This window comes from Protopterus annectens, chromosome 13.part0, assembly GCF_019279795.1.
Source record: "Protopterus annectens isolate FY-2018-M chromosome 13.part0, PAN1.0, whole genome shotgun sequence".
Classification (NCBI taxonomy): Eukaryota; Metazoa; Chordata; order Ceratodontiformes; family Protopteridae; genus Protopterus; species Protopterus annectens.
The window spans coordinates 842,035,463-842,061,473 of NC_056747.1; the positions used below are offsets into that span (position 1 = coordinate 842,035,463).

Here is a 26,011-nt window from a genome sequence, read left to right on the forward strand (position 1 = left end):
AGATTTTTGTCAAACAAGTGTGATATTTTCAATTAAATCAGGTTTAAAAAAAGTAGGCATTTGGTCAATTGAATTTTTTTTATTATTATTTGTAGTATATTGTGCCATGTCATTGGCTGAATGAATTTTACATTTTTGTATAAAGACTGCAATTTTTAATTCATATGCACACCAGAGAAAGTTGCAAGATGGAAGATGTTGTACTGAATTTTATTGAAATAATTTTACTGGTTTCTGGAGTAGCAATTCTCCTTTTTTTTAATTTTTTTAAAGTGAGGGACCGAGGCTTCTACTTAAAGGAAAGGTTTGACAAAGTAACTGAAGATGATAGATATGCTATTCCAGAGTCAGCCAGAAAAGTACAAAATGTCACCTCACCAGCTTTAGTACAGCTACAAGTAGTGAGAATTCCACATTCAAAGAAGCTTAGAATCCTAGAGGTGACACCATTATATATGAAATAACAGTTGTATGAGTCATTTACCACAGCAGTAGATTCAGGGCTTCATTCATTTTCTACACTCTTCACATGTGGGTCCTTCCAATGACTTGCCATCAAGTTACAGACTTTTAAAAGAATTGGTTGCTATTCTCCCATACCAGATGCCAATTGACTGCAATAAATGTAAGCCCTGTGCTTCAGGGCGTGATTGCCAGCTATGCAGGGGAAAATGTTATATCAGTTTTTTTACAGATAAGGCCACAACTGAAACAAGTAGCAATAATGTATTGCACGATATAAATAATGCTCAGGTATCTTACCTCCAGAAAAGAAATGTTGGATATAAATGTAGGTCTTTGTCTATTACCCCAATCATCACATGCAATCCCAACTGGGGAATTATCTAACTGTGTAATCTCAAATTTTACCATGAGAATTTTTGACCACAGTTTATGTAGCATTACATTAAACTTTTTTTTTTTTTTTTTTTTGTTACCCCTTTTCTCTTAGGTCCTGCACTGGTGTTAGTTTACCTACAAGACTTTTCTACAATGTCAGAGGTTCCTTTCTGAGCAGTTGTGTTCTTTTTCATGATGTTATGTTTAGGAATAGACAGTGAGGTAAATATTCTTCTCCTGTCTGAAATTAGCCCATTCAGTCTCTTTCCTTTCTAGCATTATACTCACTAATTATGGCTTGTTAAGAAATGAGCAACATGGCTCAATATCCGGTGGAGATTCACTCTTGTTTGTTTCTGTTTCTTCAATATTGTCAGCAACCCTTTGGGGGATAAAGTCCCATATAGGTCATCATTTACGTGGCCATACCAAGCTGTAAATTGCTTTTATTTATGTCCTCCTTCTACCAGCTGCTGTTAGGGTGCTGCTAAATTTATTTGATTCAGTAAAGTTCTGGATTCTTAAGCCTAAAAGAGTCCTTCATGGAGATAGTAACATAAGCCACGTCTTTAATTCTAACATCCATCTTTTTCAAGCTGTTGTTGATTTATACTTGAATAAGCAAATTCCCAAGTTCATTCATTACTATCACAGTCCTACAAGCAGTTCACCATTTAGGTATTTTCTGACTGTCCTCATTACTAATTCTTAATTCACATTTTATCTAATCCTATCAATGAACTCTGTTTTGTCACATATACATACATACAAATATTTCAAGCATGGGCATAAATGTCCTTCTAGCTTGCCAATATACCAAAACACTTGTTTCCATAAGTGACTAGGCTGTTCTTAAAAAATATCTAAATGAATATTTGCTTTAATGTAATTTGGTAGTCTGTTCCATTTATCAGCTATTCTGTCAGAGAACCAATTAGTAGGGGTGTGGCCAGCATGGATTCTGTGTAGCAGCAGATCTCACTAGCTCCACTAAAGGAAATATTAATTCACTGGAAATTTGTCTTATATCAAAAAACTTGGATTTTTATTTCTACACAGTTTGGTAGTATTTAACATCTTCTACAGAAATATCTAATTAGAAATCGGAAGTGGACTTATTTTCCAGTCAAATTTCATCAGGATAACTATCTTTCATCTGAAAGAATTTCATTATGTGCTTTACAAAGACAGGCAGTCAAGATTCCAGCCTAAAAAAAGAACTACAAACACTAATAACCAGTTTTCAAGACATTACTACAAAGATTGACAAGACTGACTCTAAAATTGACAATTTTAAAGAAAAAGCTACTAAACAGATGGAAATGCTTCATGAGGATTTAAAACAACAAAAAAATCCAAATAACAATTGAAGAATCTCTGACAGATTTTGATGGCAGATTAGTAAAAAATGAAAACAACATAGAATTTTTGCTTAAGCAAAATAACGCATTACAACATAAACTGGATGATTTAGAGAACAGATCACGCCAGAATAATATCAGGATCTTTGAACTTCTGGAAAATATAGAAGGAAACAATTTGTCAAGCTTTCTCAATACCTGGTTACCAAAAACTTTACATTTACCTGTGGCTATATCTTTTGAAATAGTAAGAGCCCATCGGTCACTAACAACAATAAACAGCATTAATAGGAAACAACCTAGTTCTGTCATAGTAAAAATTCTCTCTTCATTAGATAAAGAACTAATTTTAGTCTGCCTGGTCAAAATCTCCTTTAAAATATAATGATTCAATCATTTGTTTTGACAATGACTACTCAACAATGGTAATTGCTAAGAGAAAAGTTTTTTACCTTTGATTAAAGAACTGAAAAAGGTACAGATTCAAACCCATCTCTTGTTTCCTGCGAAATTAAAGATTTTACTTCCAGAGGGTCATTCGGTGTTTGAGGAACTTGATGTTGCTCTGGCTTTTGTTAAAAACCACAAATTACTAGAAAGAATAGAAGAAATGGAATGGGCTAATCCCTCTCTTGAAAGAATGGCTTCTAATACTACATGGAAATCTGCTGAAAAACAAAAGAGACTGAAAAACAAATGATTTATAACTCAATTTACTTTATGCTATGGTAACATTATGGACTTTATATTATCAACAAACTTGTTTTGTTATGTTATTCTTTTAAGGTAATAACTTCTCTTTTCATCTATGGTGTTTGCTGACAATTTATCATTCATACCTTAATACAGCCTGACACAATATATATTGCTAATTCTCGTTTTCTTCTTTTTTTATATCTAGAATAATATTTTCTTTTTCATTTTCTTTTTAAACAATTAAACCTAATTTATAATAATCTTAATATCATTACCTGTATTATAGTATAACTAAAATTATATTAATTAATTTCTTTAATACATTTTTTTACTTACATAAATCTACCAATATTACACTTCTGCACATTCAATATTTCACAATACAAGGCAAAACATAGTGAAAAGGTATAGTAAGGGAGGGTTTAATGCAAAACAAATAGTTTCCCATTCCTTCTCTTTCTAACAGATTATATATCTCATATTTTGTCTTATGAATCTCCAGGTAAATATATAAGATAAAATATAATATACTTTTATAATAACTCCCTTCTTCTTTCCTAGATATATATGATAGTCAACAATAATTTCAATGGTTAGCATTATTTGCCAGTTGTAAGAACATCATATAATGTAAATAACGCATATAAGTTTCACTCTTTATTTTGGTAATGATTTTTTCCATGTATCAGTTTGTCAAGATATATGTTTTTTTTCTCTTCTTTCTTTTATTGGTGGGATTACATAAAACACTGAATATTATAGTGTAAAAATGTTATTTAAGATGTAAATGCACTGTAGATGGGGTTTGCCTGTGACAGGGATGTTGTTTTCTGTCTTGTAACTGCATTGACTTTCCTGCTGTGATTGGCTGGTCATTTGGCTTTAAAAATTCAAGGAACCACGCATCTACATAAAGATAAACAAGTAAAGTTTTTTATGTTTTGTTTAGTTTCAGTGGTTTCCCGCCGATTCATTACATAGAGACAATCTTTTGTTTTACTTACCTCGCGCTCCTATCTCACGAGACAACACCATTTTTTAAAAAAAAACTCTCTTTAAGCTTGAAAGCTTTTCTAGTTCTTTGCTTCGCATTCTCAGCAATGCGAAGCATGTCAATGATGTCACTGGTAGGAGACGAATCTCTATAGGAAGTACAGATCAGTGCAATGGCCAAGAAGTGGTTTCTTCACTTCTCTTTGCTCTAAAAGTCAAAATGAAGATCATAATATTAGATTTTCTTATACTATATCTTTTCTTCTTGGTTTCCGGACACAAGAAAAATAAAGAGTCAACAAGATAGATGACAGAAGAAGGAAGTGATAAAGGAAGGGGAAGAAATGAGAAAAACTTTACATGTGAGCATGAATGTACTTTACATTTACGTTTGATGCTATAGGAAAAGGGTATCTAATAGTTAAAGTTTAGATACATGTTATGTGCCTGTCTCACATTTATATGTCTGTTGTATTATCTTGTATTTGTCTTATTATCAATGGTGATTTTCTGTTTACTTACTGCAGACTAAAATTGGGTGATAAATGTTTTTTTGCACACCAAACTACAGCATTTATGACAGTTTATGTGCTTCAGTGTTGTTATTAAACAGAGCTCTAGGAACTATTTATTTTACAGTTTTAACAAACACAAAGTTGGCTATTTTAATCTTAGATTTTTTATTAATAGTGGATGTTGATTGTTACCAGATCATACTTGCCTAGTCACATGGGATGAATACACATGCAGTACAAATATAGAGTGTTGCAATCAGTTTCTTCTTCATTTTAACTCATCTTTTTTCTACTTGTTTTACATAATTTATTTACTCTGTTTAAATTTCTTTTAACAATTCTGGCAGTTTCTCTCTACCTAACCAGTTTTTACCATATTTGCTTTTATGTTTCCTTGATGCAAACTATGCACTCACAGATTTGCAGTTATTTTACTGATTCAGTAATAAAATAGGGTAATAATTCGGTTTGCATCTTCCTTTCTAAATTGCTTCCAAGCTTTTATGATAAGATACAATGTTGATGTTTTCATGTAAGCAATAAGACAGTTCTCTATTGGAGTTTACACGTCAATTTTATTGAAAAATTAGTTGTGTTTGATGGCCCAGACAAGTACAGTAGCCTAGAACTTTCTCTGATAGGTGTATTCTCATTTACATGGATAGTACAATAATATATTATTTGTAAACGGTCAAATTTAGTGGCTTTGAGGTATGCCAATTCTCCCTGGTTATCCTGAAAACGGTGCAGTCTTGAAAATGCAGCTTCTTTGTTTTATGATGTTTTATCTACTGCTAAAATGGTGGTTTGTATTTTCTGCATTCAGACTTCTACGCCAAGAAAGTTATAACCTGTTACCGTAAGACAGTTTTATGAGACGGCTCTTCTGAATAATAAGTTGTTTATCTATGCCATGCAAATAAAATAATCTTCAGCAAAGTAAAGAATCAATAATTTACCCTCCTTTTTAAAAAGAAATAAAAATCTAAAAGATATTTTGTGTCAAGAACCTATGCATTTTAAAAATTCAGGCATTAAGAAGAAGGGAACTTATCCATGCCTACGTTGTAAAGCCTGTAAGCACATTCTACAAGGAAACTGTTTTATACACCCCAGGACCAACAAGAATTACTTTTTGAATATGTATGCTGACTGTAACACACAAAATGTTGTCTATATTGTGAACTGTCAAAAGTGTACTGCATATTATGTAGGAAAAACAAATTGCAGACTTAAAGATAGAATTTGTAAGCATCTATCAAATATAAGGTTAAGAAAAGAACACAATGCACTGTACAAGCATATAGAATTGCATAGTGATCATGTATTTGTATTTGCCTTTATAGTTATATGTGTTGTAAATAGAAGTCAAAGAATGGGTGACTTGTATAATGAAATTGAATACAAAGAAATGCAATGGATTCTTAGACTGGGAGCTGACAAAGCCCCAGGATTAAATGATGTTGTCCCTTTAAAACCAGCTCTAGCAAAAAGGAGGGTACATTATTGATTTTTATTGGCTGTGTTGTACTATATTAGATACTATTTATTTATTTATTTATTTATTTATTTATTTTACATTTGTTAACCGGGCTAGTCTAGCTGGATACATGTCCATTTTCAGTAGAGGCCAGGGGAGAAAAGCTCCAGGAAAAGATATAAAATAGACATATCAAAGTCATAATGCATCCAAATTAAAAATACAAAAAGGTGATAACGGGACAAATTAGAAGATACAAATGTTAAAAAAAACAAAATATATATATATATATTTTTTTTTTCCTCTCTCTCTCACTGTCTCTCAAATACAATAGACAGTGAGGATATGCAGTATATACACACATTTGATTAGCAATGTTATGGTATTTTGTATCAGTAGGGTAGTATTAGAAGTTTCAGAGAAGTTATTAGTTTAGAAGGAAGGAAGGAAGTTAGTCAGGGTTAGTACAGGTGCATTGCCAGTGTGTCTTAAGAAATAGCTTTAGTTTCTTTTTAAAGAGTGAAAGGGAAGTTTGAGTTGTAAGTTCAGTAGGTAATAAATTCCATAGCTTGCCTACAGAGTTAGAGTATAGGGAGTCACCTGATGAGTTATTGGATCTAGAAGTGTTGATCAGGAGTTTGTTTGAGGAGCTGCAAGTTACACTTCTGCACATTCAATATTTCACAATACAAGGCAAAACATAGTGAAAAGGTATAGTAAGGAGGGTTTAATGCAAAACAAATAGTTTCCCATTCCTTCTCTTTCTAACAGATTATATATCTCATATTTTGTCTTATGAATCTCCAGGTAAATATATAAGATAAAATATAATATACTTTTATAATAACTCCCTTCTTCTTTCCTAGATATATATGATAGTCAACAATAATTTCAATGGTTAGCATTATTTGCCAGTTGTAAGAACATCATATAATGTAAATAACGCATATAAGTTTCACTCTTTATTTTGGTAATGATTTTTTCCATGTATCAGTTTGTCAAGATATATGTTTTTTTTCTCTTCTTTCTTTTATTGGTGGGATGACATAAAACACTGAATATTATAGTGTAAAAATGTTATTTAAGATGTAAATGCACTGTAGATGGGGTTTGCCTGTGACAGGGATGTTGTTTTCTGTCTTGTAACTGCATTGACTTTCCTGCTGTGATTGGCTGGTCATTTGGCTTTAAAAATTCAAGGAACCACGCATCTACATAAAGATAAACAAGTAAAGTTTTTTATGTTTTGTTTAGTTTCAGTGGTTTCCCGCCGATTCATTACATAGAGACAATCTTTTGTTTTACTTACCTCGCGCTCCTATCTCACGAGACAACACCATTTTTTAAAAAAAAACTCTCTTTAAGCTTGAAAGCTTTTCTAGTTCTTTGTTAGCATTCTCAGCAATGCTAAGCATGTCAATGATGTCACTGGTAGGAGACGAATCTCTATAGGAAGTACAGATCAGTGCAATGGCCAAGAAGTGGTTTCTTCACTTCTCTTTGCTCTAAAAGTCAAAATGAAGATCATAATATTAGATTTTCTTATACTATATCTTTTCTTCTTGGTTTCCGGACACAAGAAAAATAAAGAGTCAACAAGATAGATGACAGAAGAAGGAAGTGATAAAGGAAGGGGAAGAAATGAGAAAAACTTTACATGTGAGCATGAATGTACTTTACATTTACGTTTGATGCTATAGGAAAAGGGTATCTAATAGTTAAAGTTTAGATACATGTTATGTGCCTGTCTCACATTTATATGTCTGTTTTATTATCTTGCATTTGTCTTATTATCAATGGTGATTTTCTGTTTACTCACTGCAGACTAAAATTGGGTGACAAATGTTTTTTTGCACACCAAACTACAGCATTTATGACAGTTTATGTGCTTCAGTTTTGTTATTAAACAGAGCTCTGGGAACTATTTATTTTACAGTTTTAACAAACACAAAGTTGACTATTTTAATCTTAGATTTTTTATTAATAGTGGATGTTGATTGTTACCAGATCATACTTGCCTAGTTACATGGGATGAATACACATGCAGTACAAATATAGAGTGTTGCAATCAGTTTCTTCTTCATTTTAACTCATCTTTTTTCTACTTGTTTCCATAACTTATTTACTCTGTTTAAATTTCTTTTAACAATTCTGGCAGTTTCTCTCTACCTAACCAGTTTTTACCATATTTGCTTTTATGTTTCCTTGATGCAAACCATGCACTCACAGATTTGCAGTTATTTTACTGATTCAGTAATAAAATAGGGTAATAATTCGGTTTGCATCTTCCTTTCTAAATTGCTTCCAAGCTTTTATGATAAGATACAATGTTGGTGTTTTCTCGTAAGCAGTAAGACAGTTCTCTATTGGAGTTTACACGTCAATTTTATTGAAAAATTAGTTGTGTTTGATGGCCCAGACAAGTACAGTAGCCTAGAACTTTCTCTGATAGGTGTATTGTCATTTACATGGAAAGTACAACAATATATTATTTGTAAATGGTCAAATTTAGTGGCTTTGAGGTATGCCAATTCTCCCTGGTTATCCTGAAAACGGTGCAGTCTTGAAAATGCAGCTTCTTTGTTTTATGATGTTTTATCTACTGCTAAAATGGTGGTTTGTATTTTCTGCATTCAGACTTCTATGCCAAGAAAGTTATAACCTGTTACTGTAAGACAGTTTTATGAGACGACTCTTCTGAATAATAAGTTGTTTATCTATGCCATGCAAATAAAACAATCTTCAGCAAAGTAAAGAATCAATAATTTACCCTCCTTTTTAAAAAGAAATAAAAATCTAAAAGATATTTTGTGTCAAGAACCTATGCATTTTAAAAATTCAGGCATTAAGAAGAAGGGAACTTATCCATGCCTACATTGTAAAGCCTGTAAGCACATTCTACAAGGAAACTGTTTTATACACCCCAGGACCAACAATAATTACTTTTTGAATATGTATGCTGACTGTAACACACAAAATGTTGTCTATATTGTGAACTGTCAAAAGTGTACTGCATATTATGTAGGAAAAACAAATTGCAGACTTAAAGATAGAATTTGTAAGCATCTATCAAATATAAGGTTAAGAAAAGAACACAATGCACTGTACAAGCATATAGAATTGCATAGTGATCATGTATTTGTATTTGCCTTTATAGTTATATGTGTTGTAAATAGAAGTCAAAGAATGGGTGACTTGTATAATGAAACTGAATACAAAGAAATGCAATGGATTCTTAGACTGGGAGTTGACAAAGCCCCAGGATTAAATGATGTTGTCCCTTTAAAACCAGCTCTAGCAAAAAGGAGGGTAAATTATTGATTTTTATTGGCTGTGTTGTACTATATTAGATACTATGTTTTTACTGGTGTTTTATCATCTGATGAAGAGATTTACCCAAAAGCTCTTATGATACTGCTTTTATTGTTTTAATAAAGTGAAGTTGCTTCATATACAGCATGGTAGTACATGCCTCACTTTTGGATTTATTATTTGGATTTTTTGGCAGTACTTTTAGTGGCAGGAGTACTTTACTTTTTGTTCTTTACTTTACTGTTATTTTATTGGACTCCAGACACCCATGGCTGACCAGCAGACTGAGGATATTGAACTTGGCTATGTACCACACAGGTATCTCAAAACCATGACTAGTAAATCTTTTTTGCTACAAAATCCGCTGTTGGACATGGACATTGGGACTTCCACTCTTCTCTCTAATGGTACACAAGAGAGGCAAAGAGGTGAGACTGAATTTACCATGTCAGTGACATCTTTGCAAGATACATTAATGAAATTAAAATGCCTACAATGGCACAGATTTTATTTTGAAGCTTGTCTTAAGAACAATATTGTGCCAAGAGGCTTACGTGTTTTATGCATGCCAGCACAAGTGGAATGCTATCCCAAGTTGCTGGCATGCTAGCATGCTGGCAGCATATTAACTTACAAACTAGTAAATCATACATGAATTTACTTATTTCCTTTTTTCAACCTGAAGAGGATGCACGGTTAAACAAAGCTGAAGACCTACATATTCAGCTGGAAAGAGACTATAAAACTGAATATCATAAGAATAGACTTATGGACATACTATGTGTAGCTGCTAACTATGATTGAAACTTCAACAAATTAAGTTAAAGAAACTACAATGCGATTATTGCGTTTTTTCATAAGGTAACATCTTTGTTTGGCTTTGCCGTCAAGAAAGAGCATGGAATGCTTTATATGATGTAGTAGCCACACCTGCACCTAATCGGGTCTATATTACGAAATTGAAAACCCGTATCATCGAACACCACAACGCCAACACACATAGCCCGAACCGCAAATATGCCAAACCCCTTAAACAGTGAAATTTCAAATCTCGAATCGTCATAGTCGGCCAACACCACCGCACGCTACATACTACATACCCAAACATAATAAATAAAACACATACATACACTAACCAAACCCTACTTCTAACCCTACACTAAACCTTACATACATTACTATCTATGCACTTACCTTAACCTGCACCCTAACCCTAAGGTCTGTAATTATCACACACTCCCCCCACAGACATAATACCCAAACAAAACTAATAATCCACACACATACACTTAACAAAAACCTACGTCTAACCCTACACTAAACCTTACATACATAATCTGTCTATGCACTTACCTTAACCCGCACCCTAACCCTAAGGTCCGTAACTATCACACACTTGCCTTACGGAGCTATACCGCAGATGGGCCAACCATGACACTTTGACATTTCGTGGTTTTGAAGATTTGCCATTACCATAGTTTGCGCTATATGTGTTGGTGTTGTGGTGTTCACTGAAACGGGGTTTCGATCTCTTAATATAGACCCACCTAATCAACAGCATGAAAAAGAATGCTCAGACTTTGTAAACTTAAAGCAGTCTAACACTATTCATAAACAGGGGCCTGTCTTGTTTAGTACAGAAAATAATGAAACAACATCTACCAGTGTCACTGGGACATTGACTGAAGGAGAAGCATTTGTGAACATTAATTTGGACACAGTGGTAGCGTTGTTGCCTCACAGAAAGAGGTTCTCCCGTTTGATTCTCGGCTGGAGTGCGGGGAGTGCCTTCTGTGTGGAGTCTGCATGTCCTCCCCACAGTTGGGTGGGCATTCGAAAGACATGCATAAATGGGCGTGCCTTCGTTGAAGGTTGAAAGTCGAGCTGGCACCTCGGCGTTCATGAAAATCTACTGCCAATCATTAGCGGACCGGAGTTTCGCTGTGGCGACCCCTAACCGGGAAAAGCCAAAAGACAACAACAATTTGGACACAACAGCTGGCCAAATGGATGAGTCTCGAAGCAACAGGCTGGACTTTTCCACAATGGGAGCCAAATCAAAACAAAGTGCCAAGATGCCTGCATCCGTTGTTACACCTACTTCCTTCTCTCCCTCTTCTTCTTCTTCTTTTTTTTTCACATTACCAGCACCGGTGAAGAAGAAGAATTCTCAGAAGAAGAGCTTTTCACATCAGATGGACAAGGACTACAAGAGACAACGGACCTCCAATTGACTGTTGATAATGTATGTAACATTTGTAATCTTCAAAATATTTCAGGTATTTCTCTTTCTGAATTACAACTATCAGTGTTAAGCAAGGGTTTAAATTTTGTACCAAGTACAGGGACAGATTTTTGTACTCTAATACCTGAGCTGCTATACTTTGCACGGAATGTAATGTTGAAGCAAATGTTTAATGATACTAACAGTGTTCAAACACCTCATGCATTGAAGCAACCTAGCACTTTTTCACCTACTTTAAATCCTACACTGTTGTTTGTTAAATCATGTGAACATAAAATTGAGCAGTATCTACAGAATACACATAAATCTATGTATTTCAATTTAGACCAACCACATAGAAATGCACTGCAGGAGCTAAAGAATAATACCAACATAGTTATAAAATCTGCTGGTAAGGGAAGTGCTGTTGTACTTAACAAAGAGTTTTATAACACACAAACAGATCTGTTGCTAGCTGACAAACTGACTTTTCTTCAGCTGTCACCACTAATGGTGAATTCCTATATACAAAAAGTGCACAAATCCTTATTTAACATGGAAAAAACTGGTTTGATAGACCATGAGCTGCTGACATTTTTATATATACAACATCCTACTATCCCAGTTTTTAAAGCCTTACCAAAAATTCATAAGGATTCCAAAACAGCACCCATGAGACCCATAGTATCAGGTAGGGGCTGGGTAACAGAAAATATTTCTATTTGGTTAGAATGCACTCTTAGACCAATGTTACAAACCTTCCCTAGAATTTTGAAAGATACTGCTACATTTCTGGAATCACTGGGTGTTTATTTACAAGAGAACAGTGACATTTCCTATATGTTTGTTACTTTAGATATAAAGAATTTGTTCACTGTCATAGAAAATCAATATGGTATTACTGCCATAGCAGAAATACTGAACAAAAAGGTGAATATACATATAGATGAAAATATATGGTTATGTTCCTTATTAAGGCTAGAATTAGAGAACAATGTTTTTCTTTGTCAAACAAAGTATTATTGCCAGAGACATGGTATAGCTATGGGTACGCCTTGTGTGAAAACATATGCTAACCTCGTCCTGGCATACCTGGAAGATATGGTGATATTTGAGGCAGCACATGATTGGAAAGACAAACTTCTCTTTTACAATAGATTTGTGGATGATTTTTTTCTTTTTGTGGGGGGCACCACATCAGAATTAACATCCTTTGTCAAGTATCTAGAGTCCACTACCAGCTTCTTCAGATTTTCATTGAATTATTCCAGTTCAGTTATTGAATACCTGGATGTTAGTATTATTAAGAAAGAAATTGGGGAGGTAGAGACCTCACTATATAGGAAGCCTTGTTGGACCAACAGCATGCTTAGATATGATAGCATGCACCCTAGACATGTATTTCAACACATAGCTAAGGGACAAGTCTGTGGAATATCCAGACTTTGCATGAATGAAAATTACTTTATACAGGAATTGGACTCTTTAAAGAATAATTTTCAAGCCCGAGGTTATAGTAAAAAATTATTAAAAAAGGAAATGGACAACAGCAGTCTCTATAGAAAACAAAGTGCAAAACCATGGTTACACAGAGGTAAAAAATGGCCTAATAAGGTAGCTGCACAGGTCCAAAAACCTAATGAAGGTAATGAAGGTTACTGGAATTACTATAATTCAATTAATAATAATCTCCCAAGTGAACAAGACAAAGTTAATATATTACAATCAGCTGGGAAAACATCATTTTCATTGAAATGGAAAATATATACTTGGGAGATTTATCAACAGATCATTTTACGCACCTCAATTAATGAACAGAATTAACAAAAAACAAAACATTTGTAATAGATGTAATTCTAATATAGACATTAACTGGGTTCATATGATTTTTGATTATCCAGATTTAATCGCATTCTGGAAGAATGTAAATGATTTATTACAAGCACTTGTTTCAGATAACTTCATATTAAACAAATCTTTGGTTATATTTAATACACCCATTCCACAGTGTGTTAGAAAAATAAAATACCCATTTCTCTGGACCATACTAGCGGTGGCTAGAAGACAATAATGAAAAATTGGATTTCGAAATCTCCCACTTTTCATGAGTTCACTAATATATTAAAAGATGTATGTCATTTACAAATAAAAAAACATACCTTCTAGAACAACTAGAAGGACATATGAAGATCATTTGTGGGTCAACTTGCAAACTCTGTTGGGAAAAAATGAACTTACTTCATAAAGGCAATAAATGTTTGTGCTTTTCATTGGTGAACATGATAAATATATGTAATCTAAGCATGAATACTGGATGTCTTTGTATATACTTTAGTTTTTATGATTTTGTTAATTTTACTCGTATATCTATATGGGATAAATATATGTTATCAGTTTTTAGATTTGTAGTATATATTCTCTTGTATAACTCTATGTGATTGCTTATAAATTTGTTATAATTAAAATCAATAAAACTGTTTAAAAAAAAAAAAGAGAGAACCAATTAGTACACTTCTCTTTTCTATAGAATCTTCTATATAGTTTGTCTGATGATTCTCTAGTACTTTTTGATAACCCCAAACATTCTCAGAGGTAGTTGTCTCTGAATTCCCTATACTCGTAAATAAGATCTCCTCTTAGATATCTATAAGAGACACTATACAAGTTCAGATATTTTGGTCTTTCATAATAACTTACATTTTCACATCCATGGATGGCCTTGGTATATTTCCACTGTACTCATTCCAGTTTACTCATGCTTGTTTTCTTATAGAATTTCCATATTGTTATTCCATACTCAAGTTTGGGTCTAATGTTATTAACAAACAATGACTTCATCATTTTTGATTTCCTAGACTTTATAAATCTTTTTTATACAACCTATAATTCTATAACACTCACTAACCAATTGGTTGATATGATTCTATAACTATCACTAACCATTGGTTGATATGATTAGAAAAATGGTTTCCTATTGAAATTTCAAATTAGCTTCGGTTGACCATTTAAAATGTCGACCGGAAATGCTGAATTCAAAATTCCAAGTACTAAACCAAAGGGAAAATGAATACATAAACCTCTGTGGTTCGATGTATTTGACAATGCAGGAGGTGACGTCACTCAACTCCTGCTATGCACATTAATGTACCATTGAACTCTACAGTCTATAGTACATTAATTCTACTATTTTGCAGGGGGGGGGCAATGCCCTCCTGCACCCCCATGTGGGGATGGTACCCCCCACACCCCCTCCACTCCCTGCACAATAAATATACCAACTCCTAGATCACACTACAGTGAGGAAATGGACTAAGTCCCTGTTTCTCACTATAGCGCAAACTTCCTGCATAATGTCGAACCCAAATTATCGACCTACGCTACCTGTTCACTGTAGTGTTGTCGATTGATTTTGGGTCAACATTCTGCCAACTTGGAAACTGCAAGTCAACCATATGCTGGTCGACCAATGCAGTTTCCAAGTTTTGATAGTAAACCAGAAAAACTCATATCAGGATCTACCCATATACCCAGGTCCTTAAATGACTCTACAGTTTCAATCACTGTGTGTTGTATAAAATATTCACCTTTGAATTTATGTCTCCCAAATCTCAAATGCTTAGTTTCTGATGCATTTATCAGCATATTATTCTCCTGTGCCCAAATGGTCAATTAGTCAAGTTATTTTGCAGACATGCCTTATGAGTAACACGTGTAATCAGTTTACCCAGTTTCAGGTTGTCTGCATATAGAATGTAGGACACCTCAGATGAAAAAGTTAGGTCTTAAAGATACAGTCTAAACAAGTAAGGGCCTAGGACAGAGCCCTGTGAGACACCCTGACTGTCACAAGGATTTCACCTGTCCAGTTGTTGTATGATACTTGCCATGTCCTATTTGTAAGCCATACAGCTATCCATCTTATCAAGAGTACATCAATACCTAGTTATTCTAATTTATTGATCAGTGTTTTGTGTATGACCCTGTCAAATGCTGAAGTTGAATCAGCACTATTATTCATTCATAGCCGTTATTATACTGTTATAGAACATCATGTTACAGGTGGTAATAGATCTATTTTTAACATATGCATGCTGATATGTGGTTTCAAGTCCCAACCTATCCAGTTCTGACAATAACTTATCCAATATTACCTTCCCCATTATTTTTCCACAACATGAAAGTAGACTTAAGGGTCTATATGACTCTGGGGTTGTCCTATTCCCCTTTCCCTTAAAGACAAGTTTAATAAGTGCACATCTCCAGTCTTGAGGAATCTCCCTATATTTATATGACCTAGTGAGTAATAGATACAATGGTACCGTAAGTTCTTGCTGAAGTGTTCTCAGCTCATTGTTACTAATTTCATCTCCTCCCTGTGCTTTGTTCGGATACAGTTTGTATAGTTCTTTTTCAATATATTTAACTTGATTCTGGTATCTGGGGTTACCTGAATGTCACTAGGACAACTTATCACCCCTTTTGTGGAGCCAAACTGTTTTGCTTAAGATTTTATAAATATATCTATAATCTGTTGTACTGAGAATAAATTTTAGAATCTGCACACAGTTTATCAATTTGTATGTCTTTACTCCTTCCGCATCTTATGCATTTATAAAAAGGTTTCCTGTTATGCTCAATATCTTTATATAAATCTTCTTCAAACTTTTCTTGATTTTGTCTCATATTATGCTTAATCTGTTTGTCCAGCTTGTTTTGTTTCCATATAGTCTGTAATTAACCTACTGTGCATTGGTTTAGATTTCAGTCTGGCGGAATTATCTAGCAACAAATTAACCTTTATAACCCCCTGATCACTGCACATCAATGATGGTAAAACGTGACTTGAAGTACCAGTAATTTCTGTAGGAACACAAACAATGTTTAGTATGTTCCGTCCCCTTCTAGGTTTGTTATGTCTATCTGGTCATTCAGATCTTTCAAGCTCTTTTTCTTTTTGTTACTTAATTTACTTTTCTCCCATCCATGGGACTCACTCATCTTCAGATACTTTGTGTATATGACTGGTCAAGTAATTGTTCATTATCTGCTAACAACCTTGCAATGCAGTATTGTCATGAAAGCTGCTTCCCTTGAATAGCCACCATCCCTAAAATACGTTGGTAAAGTTAGGGATCATGTTTGATTCCCAGTAAGAAGCCAATAGCTCTTCTCCCATTTTCCAACTTATAAAGTATTCCAGAATGACAGAACATTTGCTACTACACTTGTCAGTTTAGATATTTTTGTTACAAAGGGTGTACTTTCACAATGACATCCTTATCTAAAGTCATATAAAGAAGCTATTTGGTGATACAGTTGCTATTACTTGTAACAATGTTTCTTTCGGTCTATGTAACTCTTCCTTTCAGAGTTGGCTATGTCTGGATGCTCTTACATTCTAACTTCAGCTACCTTTGTAACAGCATCTGCTGCCTTACCTTCTCCTTCATCAGAACTTTTCACTCTTGCAAAGTAACTTTATTTGAAGTTATGTATCTCATTCTATACCTTCCAAGTAAATTCCCGTTACTTTAATCATTGACAGCCTAGATGTTTTAAAAATGACTTCTTTTTCTATAAAACCTGTCTCCATTCTATACAATCGTTGTATCACCTGGGTGTTATTCCTGCCCTTTGGAAACCTGCAGTTATTGTCGCTCTGCCCAAAACCTCTTATCCTAAACCTGCTAATCTTCATCCTGCCTCCACTTTCTATTATCTGACTAAACTCATAAAATAACTGTTTTTTTTTTCTTACTTGCTAACAAATACAGCTTATGCTGTAAGGCCCAACATAGCATTGCATATTTGTTATAACACCACCACTGCACTCTGTATGACTAGCAGTTCAAATTACAAAGGTATGAAAGATGGCCTATGTGCCGCTGTTCTTTTTTGTTGACTAAGAAGACATTTAATATGGCTATCTATAATGCCCTGCTTAAAGATCTTGAATGTCATGTTTTACCACCCCACACACTTGGTTCAGAAGACTGTTTCACTAACAAAACTACACAAGTGAAAAATAAATTCAATCCTTTTTAATCCGAGTACTACTGTCAGGTGCTCCCTAAGGTTTGTTTTTAGATCCATTTCTATTCCCCCTTTATCAATGATCTTCCTGTTCATTTCAAACATCTTAGTCTTACTTCAAATACCTGCAGCTTCTGCTAGGCACTTTCTAATATCATTCCATGTTACATGTTCCTTAACCTCTTCATTCGGTTCTACTTTTACCTGCTCCTCTATAGTGGGACAGCTTAGAAGTGCATATAAAGTTCTAGACTACTTATCCTAGAATTAAGGGCTACTAAGAGTAAATTATTCTCTTGTCCCACCTAGAATATATTCTGCTCTTATTTTTTTTGCTTTACAGCTGAAGCCAGCTCTAACCCTTTTGGGTTATTTTTGTTTTCATTTCATCTAGATGGGAACCCTCATTGCATCTTTCTCTTTCCAAGGCCAGCTGTGGCTCTTTTCCTAGCAAAGCTATCCTTTTATTGTCTGTCTTATTTGTGTTCTCCTTTGCTCTGTCCACTACCTCCATTATAAACTCTTGACATCATCTACACCTTATGGGTCTTATAAGAGGTACTCGTGTGATGTGCTAACACTTCCCTACTTTTTCTCTTCTGTCTTCAAAGAAAACATTATGACATGGCTCATGCAATATAGGATTCACTTCCTTACTGTATTAGAAAAATAACTATGCTTAATTTAGACCTCTATTCAGCAACAATTTGCAGATGATTCAGAGACCAGAGCTACCATCCTACTTTCCCTGCATGTTCCTTCATACCTACCTTTGGTTATTGAGTATCTAATTCTTATTTAACTGGTTACAGATAGTTTACATACTTACCAGTTCTAAGGTACTACCTCATACAAATGTGTGCCCTGATTCATCTACTTCAGACTGTTTAATTGCTCTGGTTTGATGCCTTATGCTTGTTCATAGTGTATGTGTGTCAGCCTTTGGCCCAGACTGTGGCTGAAGATGGTTTTAAGATCAATTTGATTACTTGAAAAGAACTGAATAAATAAAAAAAATAAATAAAAATTAATAAAATAAACAGAAGGTGGTACTGCAGTTCGAGGTGCACTGGCATAAGTGCAAACAAGTAAGAAAAAACTTATGTTTTGTAATATATATATATATATATATATATATATATATATATATATATATATGTGTGTGTGTGTGTGTGTGTGTAACAGCTAAATCAATACCTTTATATTTGGTAATATCTATAAATATATGGTATATACAACTATATATTGGCTGAAACATTATCTCTGATGTTGTCTCTGAGTATGACATATAGTATAAGCAGTGTGCAGCATAATCCACAGAAATGTCAGACTGTTTACTGATTTGCAATGTGACAGCTACAATTTACTACAGATTGTTTTATCTTGCAGTTTGCCATGGTGGAGGTGATGATAACCAGTCTGATGGATGGTATTGGGAGTTGGCTTTTAAAGTACCTGAAATACAAGGAGGTCATCGTGCTGGTTGTGTGCCTTGCAGCCTTCTGCATGGGAATCCCCAACATTACCCAGGTGAAACAAATATTTACAAAACAGAAGTAGGGTTATGTAATCAAGCCAGTATTGTCAGTGGTTTGGTTTTATGCATAGTTTTCAATTGTTTCTGATTTCGCAGACTGTACCTTATTTCCGTCATATTTTTGATCTGTTCTTTATAACATTTTTTTATTTTCTAGCTTATCATTGGGGACTGCAGGCACTAAATAATAATAACAACTCCCTTTTGCTAACCAGATAGGACGACTAGACACACAATTCCTTTTCAGAGGCAACCCAGGAGCCATGGATGATTAAGTGACTTGCTCAATCTCACTCAGTAGGCTAATGAAGGCTAAGGGAATCAAACTCTGTACAAATGGAACTGCACCTCACAGTCTTAAACCTCTGCACCAACTGTCAGACAATATCAAATGTTTAAGTTTTAGACCTAACATTCTTTAGAAAATGCATGCTGATAAAAATCCATGATTCTAAGAAAAATAATTTAAATCTGTCCCTAATTTTGGGCTTTCATCCTTTATTACTGTTTGGCTTTGTCTCAGATTCATGTACTCACCAAGAGATGCAAGAGCTATAGTTTCATTGTGCATATCATATATACGTGACATGACGTCTGACAGACACCAGTTGTTCACTGCAGATATGTCTTGTGTGATTTTTCTGAATTTGAGATCTCACCATCTCAAAACAGGAGACAAAAACTGCAAGTATAATATGCATTCAAATCCTTCCAAGACTTTTCATTATTTCTTTCTATTAAAATAATATAAGCATTTAAGCAACACCTGAACTAGTAAATGGCATTTATGTGGTTGTACTATGCAGAGAATGGCTCAGCATCATTGTTTGCCTGTTCACACTACTAGGACTTGGATATTATTCACATTTGATGCAAGTTGCCAAGAGAAGGACTGTGTAACTATAAAAGACATACTAGAGGACTTTGAGGATTCCTGAAATTCTTCATTCATTTAAATTGTGTTAACTAGGTGGGATTACTTGCCCCAAGTGATCGTTTTTGGGCACGGGCCTTTATACTGACACATAAAACATAAGCACAAAGCACACACACACACACACACACACACACACACACACACACACACACACACACATATACACACACAGACACACACACACACACACACACACACACACACACACACACACACACACACACACACACACACACACTGAAATCTACCTTTTATAACCTCCTCAGTGTTACTGCTATGCATTCTACAGAGCATTAAAACTTGCACCTGGGGCACTGGACTGTCAGCATATAGTAAAATGAGTTTTGCAAAGGATTATCTATCTATGTATTTATATATTTATTTTGCTTTGAGGATAACTGACAGAGAAATGAAGTTTAGTTTCTGGTACAACATTTTGCTTAGTTAAAATCGATGCAGGCATTGCTAAAACAGACTAGTGGTGCTAGACTTTATTCCATAGTGGTGTATCTGCTATGACAGCTTGTCAGATTCTCGGTTTATTATCACATGCCAAGATATACTGCTGCATTGTTAATTACTCCCTATTAGGTGTGGGTAACACAGAAATTAGAAGCATAGTCAATATAAGGAAATGTTTCATTCAAACACTGGGCCGATCACAGATGACGTGCTGTTGGTGTAAGTGACTTACTCCAGTGGAACCCTGCTTCAATTACAAAGGACTTGCATTTGGTGTAAATGAATTACTCTGATGTAAGCCTGCTTTTTCAATAGGCCTTACACCAGAGTAAGTCATTTACACCAAGAGTGAATATTTTAGAATCTGGCCTCAGTGTAAGCCTGTTTTATAGACAGGCCTTACTCAGAAGTAAATCACTTACACCAAAAGCAAGTCTTTTGGAATCTGGCCCATTGTGCACTTCTTCCCACTGGTGATGCATCTGATATAGATTCATAGACTGTTACCAGGCTAATGACTTGAGGGGGGGGGTGCTTTCTAAGCTTAGCTAAGTTTTGCCGAACGAATAATGATGTCCTGTATTCAAGTAGGACATTGAAGACCAGGCATTTATAAGCTACCCTTGTCCATAAGGGACATGGGTGCCAGGCCCAGTGTAAATTTCCTATTCCCCATCCACTAGTCTAGGTTGTGCTTAAACTGGGTAACAGACAAACTCAGCTTCACATGGGTAGGAAGCCTGTTCCACAAGAGGGGGAGTCTCTGGAACACATATCTGTCTCTCCAGCATGTTCTGTTTAAGTAACAGCAAACTTCAGGTCCCCAGTCCTTGTATTTTTGGTACTCTTTGACTTACAAATATGTAGGAGATTCATAAGTGTGGAGTCTGCAGATGCCTTGTAAGCCAGACAGAGATCACCCCTCAGCAATCTATAGGAGACTGAGTAGAGAGAAAAGGTTTTAAGGCATAAGGCAGGTTTGTTGCATCTTATATTCTTTTTGTAAGGAACTTCTGAGGTCAGTCTGGTTGCTACATATGCCTGGTCATGTACCTACTAAAGGGAGCATTGTACTCTATGATTGGTCTGGTAAGGGTGGAGTGCAGTGGCATAATGGCCTCTTTGGACCTAGATGCCATGCCCTTACTTATAAGCTGGGCAACATAAAAGAATTTCCTCACTACCATGGCCACGTGGTTGTCAAAGGAAAGGCTACTGTCTACATCTGTACCCAGATCTCTGACCATTGGGTAAACTCTTAGGGGTATATTTTCAACATGGTAATTAGCCAGGATGGTTCACGTCCCAAAGGGTACAGTTATGCATTTCTTAGCATTTGTCATTCATACAGCCAGGATGAAATAGACGAGTATTTGTGGGTTCTATTCAAGCAGCTTTATTATGTACAAACACATCAAGATTGAGGCTTAATAACTTTAACTTAGATAAACTTATAAACAAACTAGCTATTACACTCATACATGCTCTCTCTCTGGCTGCACTCTCAAAATGGCACTGAAGCTAGCACATGCTTGCTATTTATATGCATGTGCCATCCTTGAAATGCTTCTTCAAACCAGCACACACAGTATATTCTACATCCTCCCTCTTTGAAAAATAAGTCTCATGCAATATTGACATCAGTTGACATGCAACCAATACAAATATTTATTTGTCGTGCAATTATGCAGAACTAAACACATATATACAATTATGTCCAAGATGCTATGTGTTTCATACGAGGTCTGGAAATATGACCAAATCATGTGACATAGAAATTAGAATTAGTACTAGCAACTGGGACTGTCTCTGCTGAATGTTCAACCTTAAGGACATCAGGAATATCATCAGGAATGGAAGTAGAAGTTAAGACATGTTCTGGAACAGGAACATTGTCTGGATTGCTCTGAGATCTAGAGTCTGTATCACAGGAACAATGCTGCAATATCGATTCTGGTACAGGAAGAAGATATCTGCGATTTCTCCTGTACTCCACACCCTCAGAGTCTATGAAGTAGGATCTTGGCTCTGCACATATACCTGTAAATTGACCAATCCGGTCGAAACCTTTCACCATTTGTATCCTCACTGTCTCTCCTTCTTTCAACAGATGAAGAAATCTGCTCGATTTATCATAGCCGGACTTCTGGATAGAACGCTTTCTGAATAATTGGGCTCTAATTGTGCTGTTGGTCTTAGATTTAGGCCTCAACAAACTGGAACTAATAGGTAATCTTTTTCTGGTCTGCTTAGATAGAAGTCTCTGAGCAGGCGAGACAAGTATATCATCACTGGGTATGTTTTTGAAATTGAGTAAATTCAAAAAGGCATCGGTATTATCACAGTTTGACCTCTCAAGTAATTGCTTTGCACTCTGTACTGCATGTTCAGCTAATCCATTTGACTGTGGATATTCTGGACTACTAGTGACATGTACAAAGTCCCATTCTCTTGCAAATTTCTGAAACAAATGACTAGTAAATTGAGTACCATTGTCAGAAATAACTTTGTGTGGACTACCGTGGACTGAGTAATGATGTTTAAACTTGGAGATAACAGCAGTGGACGTTAGATTAGGTAGTAAATCAGTCTCAAACCAGTTCGAATAAGAGTCTACCAACACTAAGTAATACTGATTGTTCCACTGGAATATATCAGTGGCTACTGTTGACCAAGGTAGTTCAGGAACTTGACTTAGCTGAAGTGGTTCTCTTTGCAAATGCGGTTTAGTACTATTGCATACTGAACAAGAAGGAAGTACTTTATCAATGTTTGTTACTAGAGAAGGCCAAAATACTAGTTTTCTCACCCTTCTTTTGGAAGATTTGGAACCCGGGTAACCACGATGCAAATTCTGGATACATTCATGTTGTAAGGAAGCAGGAATAACAATTTTAGGACCTTTGAAAATAATACCATCTTCCATCAACATCTCATCTCTGTAAAGAAAATAAGTTTGCACTTCAGGTGGTACACTAGATTTCCTTGACTGCCATCCAACACTAATGTAGTGGTTGAGCTTTTGCAAAATTGGATCTGTCTTTGTATGATTTCTCAGCTCATCAAGTCTCATGGTAGAAAAATTATATACTTCCATGATGTCAAAGTCAAAATTCCATGAAGCTGTTCCATTGTATTTCTAGATGATCTGGATAAGGTATCACCCAGATAAAGAAGCTTGCCTTTTGTATAGACTATTTTGAAGTTGTACTTTTGCAATTTGAGCATCATTCTTTGTAATCTCACTGGAGCTGAATGCACAGGCTTCTTTAAAATAGTAAGTAGAGGTTGGTGATCAGTTTCAATCTAATACCTCGACCATAGATATAATTATGAAACTTTGAACATGCAAATACTGTTGCCAAAAGCTGTTTTTCAATTTGAGCATATTGCATTTCAGTTTGGGTAAGAGTTCTAGATGCATGGGTTACTGGTCTGCTTTCTTGAAGAATAACTGCACAGAGAACAAATTTTGAAGCATCACAGGTAAGAGTGACTGGTTTATTGACATCATAGTATCTTAATGTAGGTAAGGTGGCAATTTTCTGCTTAAGATTTTCAAATGCTTTCTGGTGCTGTTCCAACCAAGACCATGTAACATTTTTGTCTGTCAGCTCTCTCAAAAGTGCTGTCAACTCACTGAAGTCTGGTATAAACTTACCTAAATAGTTGACCATGCCAAGAATACTTTGTAGAGCTTTAACATTATCTGGCTGCTTGCTTATATGGGTCTGGTCTCAAGCCAGTGCTGGTAAATAATTGACCTACATATGTAATTTCTGGCAGTCTGAATTTGCACTTTAGAGGACTGAGCTTTAAGTTCACTTCACGTGTTCTGTCTAGAACTTTCTTTAGGTTTCTGTCATGCTCTGCTTCACCATTGCCTCCAACCAATAAATCATCTACTATTATGGCACAAGGATAACCTGAAAAAATTTGCAGCATTGCACAATAAAAATGTTCACTTGCAGAATTTATTCCAAATGGCATCCTGAGGAATCTATATCTGCCAAATGGGGTACTGAAAGTAGTCAGTAATGAGGATTTGCAATCAAGCATCACTTGCCAAAATGAACTCTTTGCATCCAAGACAGAAAAAACAGTGGCATTCAATATTAGAGCTGTGACTTTCTCAACTGTATGCATTGGATGATGTGGTCTCTTTCATGCTTTGTTCAAATCTCTTGGGTCAATACATATTCTGATTTTGTCTAAACCTTTCTTGTGGGCTGCTACCATGAACGGCACCCATTTTATTGGTTCTGTAACTGGACAAATTACACCTTGCTGCACCATTTTATCTAGCTGAGCTTTGACTTTATCCTGCATAGCTGTCAGAACTTTTCTTGCTGGTCTGACCACTGGACTGACCTCTGGGCCCACCTTCATAGAATACACAACTGGAAGTTTGCCCAACTTGTTATCGAAAACATCAGCATGCTCTGAGAAAATGGTGTCAGAAAAATTGGAACTAGGATATGTGCTTATATGATGAACTTCTTTGATAAAAGAAAGCAGATTCATTCTCAAACTGTCTCTGAGCCCCAGTAATGACTGCACAGGTCTTCAGACTACATAGAATAACAAGCTGTAACAGTTCTTAGCCACATAACATGAAAGCACTACTGAGCCTTTGGTTTGAATTTCTTCACTTCCATAAGCAACACGTTTTGCACAACTAGCCACAGTGAGTTGTTCATCAACTCTCACCTTAGCAAATGTGTCTGCTGACATAAGATTACACTTTGAACTAGTGTCTCCTTTGAGCTTGGTGGATCTACCATTGATTTGGGCAGTGCAAAACACTTCGTTCTTTGCCAACAAATTTACTGCATCAACCTTTTCACCAATTACTGATACACCATCTACAGAGAAAGTAGAACTGAGTGACTCTTCTTTATAACTGAGTGATGTTTTCTTGATTTGCAAAACTTTTGAAAATGGTTCCATTTTTTACACTTGTGGCATTGCTGACCAAATGCTAATCATTTCTCTTTTAGACTCATGATTGGCACCACGGTTGCAACAATTAACAATAAAGTTGGATTTGGGTTTTGCTGACTCACCCATGTACTGCACTGACCATGCCCTTTTCTTAGAACTTGCTGGAAAACTGTGTGGTATACCAGGACAACCCACAGAGGGTGCAGCTGCCATGTGCTTAGGTCTACTTCTGCTAGCCACATGTTGCATTCTGTCTACATTTGCTCTGGAGCCTGCTGAAACCATGCTCTTATCACTTGAAAGCATACTTGTGTGCCTTTCTGTAACTTCATGGATTTGACAAATTTCAATAGCTTTACTCAACATTAAATCACCGTCACAAAGAAAAATATTTCTCACAGCAGCACTATAAATACCACACATAAGCCTGTCCTTTATCAACTCATCTTTTAAGTCACCAAACCAACACATTTTAGTTTTGTTTCTCAGGTCAGTTATATAAGCTGCAAAAGTTTCCTCTGGTTTCTGATCTCTTGTGTAAAACAAATGCCCTCTCTAATGTAATATTTGACTGGGGGTTACACATTTCTCTGAATCTGCACTTTAAACACTCGGGGTCTTCCCTTGATTCAGCCTGTACAACAATATAATGGTTTCTACCTTCTTCCTCATATACT

At 35.4% G+C, this 26,011-nt stretch overlaps 1 protein-coding gene across 1 annotated transcript in view; it reads left to right on the plus strand.

Moving 5' to 3' along the window:
* Positions 1-26,011, plus strand: part of LOC122788366 (sodium- and chloride-dependent GABA transporter ine-like) — a 431,595-nt gene that overhangs the window by 230,493 nt on the left and 175,091 nt on the right. Inside the window, exon 9 of the mRNA XM_044055443.1 lies at positions 18,844-18,984. Coding sequence (XP_043911378.1) covers positions 18,844-18,984 — 141 coding nt within the window. The remainder of the gene's footprint in view (positions 1-18,843; positions 18,985-26,011) is intronic.